The sequence below is a fragment of the Acartia tonsa genome, chromosome 1, assembly GCF_053477335.1.
Source record: "Acartia tonsa isolate MP-2025a chromosome 1, ASM5347733v1, whole genome shotgun sequence".
Lineage (NCBI taxonomy): Eukaryota > Metazoa > Arthropoda > Copepoda > Calanoida > Acartiidae > Acartia > Acartia tonsa.
In genome coordinates this window covers 58,391,539-58,399,139 of record NC_137260.1, presented here as the reverse complement: position 1 = coordinate 58,399,139, position 7,601 = coordinate 58,391,539, and the positions used below count along the sequence as shown (strand labels likewise).

Genomic DNA, 7,601 nt, shown 5'->3' with positions numbered 1-7,601 from the left:
CTTAGCCCCGAGGTGCCGCGGGAAGCTGTTTATGATACTTTTAAGCCCGCGCCTTCGGCACCTCAGGGCTAAAAAAACTGGTTTCAATCTTATAATTATACATTCTATATCCGCGGAAAGCTGTTTATAATACGATGCGAGAAACAGTGGCGTGCGAACCGAAGGGGGCGTTTGGGGCAATCGCCCCCCCCTAGCGATCAAAACGCCCCCCCCTGCCCCCCCCTAGCCATCGCCCCCCCTGCCCCCCCCTAAATGTTGAAAAATGCCCCATTTTGCCCCCCCCTGGTCAACAAAAATGCCCCTTTTTGCCCCCTACCCTACAAAAAGCAAAACTATCCCAGTTTCCAAAAAAAGATCAAGAAATACCCCAAAAAAAAAATTTTGGCGCTTCGCGCCAATTAGACAGCTACTATTCATTTAACCTTAACAAATTTTCTAATTAGTGTAGAAATTAGGTTATAATCTTTTTTCACTGAACATAACAAGCCAGGTAATAGGAAGTATTTTATTTTGTATAATATAAACTTTTTACCAAAAAAATTTTGTACATCCCCAATGATGATACACAAAATTACCCCTTATATAGATTACAATTAGTTGATGAAATGTATGGAAACTCGACTTAATTAACCAACCAATCAAAATTCCATAAAAAAAACATTTTTTTTGTAAGGGTATGTACACAAGTCCCCAAAGTTGTTGAGCCAACGAATAAGAAAATTTTATATGAAATATTGGGGACTAGTGTAATAAATAGCCAAAAAACCCTCCCTCCCTGCATATTTGAAGAAAAAAATTTGCGCTTCGCGCCCTTCCAAATGGTTTCTGCTTTTTATCATATTGTATATTTTGTTTTTATTTCTATAAAAACATGTGTAAACAACAAATATTTAATCAAAAAGTTATTTTATATAAAAAAGAAATAGCGTTGATATTTATCTAAGCCTTTTTCTCAACACTGTATGTCTGTCTGTATAACTATATATATGATGTCATATTATTTTCAGGATAAGTTTATCATTTTTTTTGTGTACATACCCTTACAAAAAACATATTTTTTTTATGTAAATTTTGAATTTTCATTAAAAACCCTTAAAACTAACTACACTCTATATTCCTAACTTGATAAAATACGCCACTCTTGTTGTCTTTAATTGATTTTAGTTCAAAGGGGGAGTAAATATTTTTAGGTGCGCTTCACACACCGCCCTTATAAATCCTTGGAAACACCACTTAATAAAAAATTAACAGAGTTTTAAAGTGCCATTTAAAGAGGGTAGGATATGTTGATGTAACTTTTTAGCTTCTCTATAATCCACTATGGCTGTCAGTACGTAATGCTAAAGGGGAAATGTGATTTTTTCAACTGCAATTAAAGATAGAAGGCTAAAACTTAATGTTAACATTCTCATCATTATGGAGTATAATTAACTATTAAAAATTCATGGAGGTCGGATGTTTTTTTTGTGCTTTGCTACTTAAAGATGTTGTCATCCTTGTTGTCATACAATAAAGAAATATTTAAAATCAGTTTTACATATTAGGTTAATTTTTGGTAAATTATTTCCAAAATGAGTTTTTTTATCTCCACCCCCCCAAAATTTTTTCTAATGGGGTTTTTCATCCTTCCTGCTGAGATTTTATAACATCCCCTTCCACCCATAAAAAATGTATTGTGTGGGGGGGGGGGGGGTAGGTTAAATTATCTTCTGTATTTTTTTTCGAAGATGCTTTCTAGCTCCCTTCCCTTCGGTCATTGCAGGGTGGGGAGAAGGGATGGGGGAGAAGAGATGGTGGGGGGAAGAGATGGGGGATATAAATGGGAAATAGGGATGGGGGAAGGGATGGGGAAGAAGGGATAAGGACTAGAAGGCCCATAATCAAATAATCCCACCCCTTAAAACGCCCTTATTTAAAATTAGTATATATAATCAAAATGCCCCCCCTAAAGCAAAGTGCCCCCCCGGGGCACTTTGATTTAGGGGGGGGGCAAAATTTTACAAAATCTTCAAAATGCCCCCCCCTAGACAAAGTGCTTCGCACGCCACTGGCGAGAAATAACTATTCCCCAATTTTAATATACAGTACATACCTTTTGTTATAGATATTGGAGGGCAAAAGGATTGGAGATCAATTTAATTGCCACTGCCCTATCCCTCCCTATTTTATGACTCATTACTTTCTACTTAAATATTTAATGAAGTTGAATAAACGTCATGCACGTCAGAACCATATAGCCTGCACGAAACCATATCTACATGGAATTTCCAAAAAAATACAATTATCAGAAGACACCTAAAAAATGATTTTAAGAAAATTTATATTTATGCCATTTAGTGACTTTTTCTGTAAAATTGAATAATATAGAAAAGGTGTTATATTGAAAGAAAAAATTAGGTCAAAAAAATAGCTTTTAGTTTGTGATAAAATTCCGTGTTGAGTTTACCTTGGTTGCGCATGCGTAGAGTTTTATATCTTTCTGCGTAAATCAGCTGTTTGACACATACGCTTTGAATATAGTTGCCGAATTTGAAATATTATTTTTCTTTATTTTTGATATTTTGATGTGAAATAAGATTTTATAAAATTGTAGCTTTCATTAGGATTTTTCTTTAAAAATAAAGAAAATTTGATTATTAATATTTTATGTATATAAAACAAAATTGTGTAACTTCCTATTAGGAAGTTGGGTGTTATTGTTCTATAGTTGGCAACCCCGGTTCTTTCGAGACTTGACTTTGATCCTCAAATCGAAGGGAAACGGGCACAACTAAACAACATTACAAAATATTAAGGCAATTAAACAAGTTACGTTCAATACTTAAGTACAAAGAAATAACGTTTTTTTATATTGATTTTATAATATTTTATACGAAATTAATATAATGAGTGATTAAATACAAGAATTTAGTTAAAAATAAATGAGTGAAAAATGTTTGATAGAACAAAGCAAAATATGGCTTTTATTTGTGATTCTCTTTATCTTCCTGTTTTTGACGGAGGAGGCGGCTGGGGGCCGCAGCTGGTATGACCGCGAGGGCCAGGCCATCCTGGCGGCCCGACAAAAGAGCCAGCAAATGTCGGATCGCCCGCTTAGGGGCCGTCAGGGAAGGGTTCTGCAGGCTGGCTCGCCCAGGCAGTTAGCAACAAGCAGCGTAGCCCCTAATAAAGCTCGACCCAAACGCAAAGAAAATCCAGAGTTTTTAGCTGGATCTTTTATAATAACTCAAAGAGCCTTGGATGAAGCTCCTTACAGATACAGTACTTTTTTAACCCAGGTATTGACATTTTTATCCTCATAAATCTTCAATTATCTAATCTTTTTTCAACAAATAAAGAAAAAACGTGAAGAACATCACATCTAAATGATTTCAGACTATGCTTTTATTGCCTTTTATTCTTCTTCTATAAAGTACGAAATAAAAGATTGTTAATTTAAATGAAAAAGGGGGAGTTAGATTGTGCTAAAATTCCGTTAAGGTGTGAGTTTTAAGGCTTAAAAACAGTAGTAGAACGATAATATTCACTATATATGTGTATTTCTTATTGAAAAGAACTATAGACAAATTTTTTTTTAAAGTTAACATAAATTTTTATCGTTCTATTATTGTTTTTAACTTAAAACTCACAACCTTTACGGAATTTTAGCACAACTTACCTCCCCCTTTATGGCATGTTATACTCATTGATAATTATCAGGTTAATATATCTGATTTTCTCTAATTTACTTTTCAGTTCTGTTAAAGGAATTTTTAATATATTTTGAATAGATATTCTACCTATATTTATTAAATTTAAGCATGCTTATATAAAAAAAACTTAATTATATTCAATAATATCAATTCAACTTTGATTTGATACAAAATGATATATAAGTTCCACCTTTAATTTTCAGGCATTGGAAGTAATGAAAATGAAAGATCCTCCAACTAAAAGTGACGAGGAGAACTGTAATGTCAGATATAGAATAGAACCTTCAGGTAAACGTATTTTTAAGATTTTGAGGATTTTTTAAAATGTGCAAATTTTCGTTTTTTTTTGGTGCATTAATACCTATCAAAGTATAAGGACCAGAACCAATTTGCAAAAAAAAAATCACATTGTAAAATTATTGGTGATTCATCCAAAACAGATTTGGAATCCATGTAATTTTCACGGATTTCTGATTTGAATTTTGGGCCAAAAAATTTGCGGAATAATTCGAAACCGATTTGGATATCCAATCCTGATAAAAACAACATTTGCTTAATTTAAAACGCAATACATTTTTTTGTTGCGTTTGAAATACTTCTCTCATGCTCATGCACAAAAGGCCTCTTTTATAATTGATGATTGAACTCAACTCGTATGTGTCCAATTTAATCTTTTTAAAATGGAACCTTATTTATACGTAGATTTTTAACATGAATTTATCATTTTTTATCATTACATTTCAAAATTTCATATAATCCTATTTTCTTTCCTATTATATGAAGTAGTAAACGTTTTGTGTCTTTCCCGAAGGATCTTGCTAACCGCTGAACCGATATTGTTCTCCTTTACAGTGAAGCTTCTTATAGGTCCTGTGAAGGTTTTAAACTATTTTTTGGGAGGGGGTCTTCACCCTCCTCCCCCCAAAAATATTTTTTTACTCTTTTGAAACTAAAATTTAAAATGGGATGAGGTCGACTTAGTCACATTAAAAAGTAATTACCTAAACAGTATAGTTACAATAGGGTAAAGCGGGGCGAACTCGGTGTTTTTTCGGTTTTTTGAACCTGCAAATCGTAAAAATTATTTTTTTTAAATGGGACCAAGACCAGTAGAAAGATCTCGGAAAAGTCGATCAGGTCCTAAAAGGACGTAAACCTAGGACTTTGGGAAGTTTGTCAAAATTGATCTCTAAAACGGCACCGACTTCGCCCCGCCTTGAGGCGAAGTCGGTAGGGCATTTTCAAGCTTCGAAAAATCGATGACGTATTGATTTTATTACAGCATGCCCAAAAGGTAAAAGTTGCTAAATGTAATAAAGAGTATGCACAAAAAATTTTATTAAGATAGGTCAATTTTTCTACCAAAAAAAATAATTTTTCCGAAGTACGCGAAATTTGACTTTTTTTTCGAAAATTTTTTTGATAAAAAACATAAAAATACTACTAGAAAAAATAACTTTTTATGACTTTAAAGGCATGATCCTTAAAATTCAGGCAATTTTGAATAGATTTGGCCAAAAAAAATTAGTTCTATTAGCAAAACTTCCTAAAAAAATCAAGTTGAAAAAAAGAGAAAAGTTTGGCAAAATCTGTGGTCGATTTTTCAGCTTCAAAAAACCTATTACATATTGATTTAATTACAGCATGCCCTAAAGGTTAAAGTTGCTAAATGTAATAAAGAGCATTCACAGAAAAAATTATGAAGATCGGACAATTTTTTCTACAAAAAAAATAAATTTTTTCTAAGCACGAGAAAATTGACTTTTTTTCTCGAAAATTTCACTTTTTTATATAAAATTGAAAAAGTTAGTATAAAAAGTGAAAAAACCGAATTCGCCCCGCTTCACTTTTAGTCGATTTAAGAAAAAACTATACAAGCTTTTTTAAAGTTTTAAACGGAAATGGATAGCCTATTAGATTCTTAATAAGTCCCCTGAAGACGTCTAAGCTCTAGCTCTTACCAGTTTTTGTCAAACTTACCGTTTTTCCGACCGAAGCAAAAAATCGAAAAAAAAATTTTTTGTCGTCCGACTTTAAGACCCAATAAGTACCCTAAAAATTCATCTCACAAAAATTTGATTTTTGTTTTTTTCTGTCAGTCGATTATAACATGGAGAAAAATTGCATTTAATGAAGGTGGTCAAAAAAATACCGACTCCACCTCAAAACCGAGATCGCCCCGCTTTACCCTATACATAAAAGATTTTTTTTTATTTTCTTTTTACGATGAATTAGTTTAAAAGTGTAATACCTATGAAAGCTAAATAATATAGCTGATCATAGTCTCAGTAATAGTAAAATAATAGATGATTTTTAAAAAAGGAGAAATTTTAAATGCTTGTATTTAATTCTGTATTTCTACAATTGCTAATGAGTGTTATTTACCAACTTTCACTTTCTTAAACAAATCAACCATAGTAAATATTTGAAATTTCTTTTTTCTTCAAATAAAATAAAGGTTACTTACCTATGTAGGGAAAGAACAAACCAAATAATAGAGGTGTTCTACATTGCATACCTATTTTTTATCTCAATTTTAAAATGTTGTAAAATAACCTAAATTCATTCCAAGACCTTAATTTGAAATAAAATATCTTAAAAACTGTCCCAGGCCCTATTCTAAGTTTTCCTAAAATTGAACCCTCATTTGGTTTCGTAATTAATATTTTAATGGACAAACAAAGAAAAAAACTTACTGCTTTATATTAAATTAGCGGCTACGCACCTAGAGGCCTCTAGTGGCACTTAAAATATTAATTTTTAAAAATATAATACGTAACATTTCTATGTTACGTTCAAGTCTCTACGTAAAAAAAATAGATTTTTTTGTGATTTCTCTTGAGAGGGTGGTAGTAGGTACCCTCCCGCATAATAGTGTAAACCTTCCCGTGACCTATGAGAAGCTACCCTGTTAAGGAGAACCCGATCGGTTCAGCGTTTAGCGAGGTCCTTCAGTACAGACAAACAGACAGACAAACAAACAGACATCCTGTTACTTTTTTATAAGGATTATTTTTTGAGCTATTTTCTTATATTTTTAATCGCTTTTTAAGAGTATGATTGTTCTTGTTTCATCATTTTCTTTCAGTTGTCAAATATTTTACTTAGCTTCAAAAAAGGCTTCGCTCCAATCGCACGTATTCTTTCTTGTTTCTTTTATTTTTGATTCTAACATGGCAACAAATCCATGTTAATCCGAAAGTAGGTGGAACAAGGAAGTATATACTTGTATATCAAATAATTCCACTTAATTAACTTACTATAAAATCAGGGTTCTAAGGATAGGACTATGCAGAGAAATTTTTCTTCCTCTGCCCCCCTCACAAAAAAAATCAGTGAGAATTTATATAGTTTTGTTAGCTGAAAATTTTTCTTTGGAACCTAGGTAATCAAACTGGTACTATCCTCTAATTCTCTGCCAAAAATCCCGTCTTTTTATTCAGTTATATATCTAGATTTTACGCTGATTTTAACAGGATATTTAGGAGTTATATTACTTTTATTAGTTACTTCGTTCTGTATATGTCATGAAACAATTTTCAACTTAAAAAAAAAATATTTGAATTTGAAGAAATATTTTATTAACTTACTAGCGGCTTCGCCCCTAGCCTCTAGGGGCTTTGCCCCAAGAGGTGATAAAAAAAAATTAAGGCGAAATTCGTTAAAGGACCAAGGAAATCTTCAGCAAAAAAAAAAAAAAAAAAAATGGGGGGGGGGATTTTTTTGTTTTTGGGGGGTTGGGGGTGGTCCCACCCCCCAAGAAAATAGCTTAAAACCACCACAGGACCAATAGGTATATACCCTGAAGAGTAGAATCCGATCGGTTCAGTGGTTACCGAGATCTTAAGGGACAGACAGACAGACATCGTTCTACTTTGTATTATAGATACACAAATTAATTTTTATCAC

General features: G+C 32.6%; 1 protein-coding gene across 1 annotated transcript in view; it reads left to right on the top strand.

Annotated features, from left to right (window-relative positions):
• Window positions 1-2,688: 2,688 nt before the first annotated feature.
• LOC145324785 (uncharacterized) overlaps window positions 2,689-7,601 on the top strand; it is a 44,130-nt gene continuing 39,217 nt past the window's right edge. Inside the window, exons 1-2 of the mRNA XM_080167426.1 lie at window positions 2,689-3,278; window positions 3,896-3,980. Coding sequence (XP_080023552.1) covers window positions 2,922-3,278; window positions 3,896-3,980 — 442 coding nt within the window. The 5' untranslated portion in view covers window positions 2,689-2,921. The remainder of the gene's footprint in view (window positions 3,279-3,895; window positions 3,981-7,601) is intronic.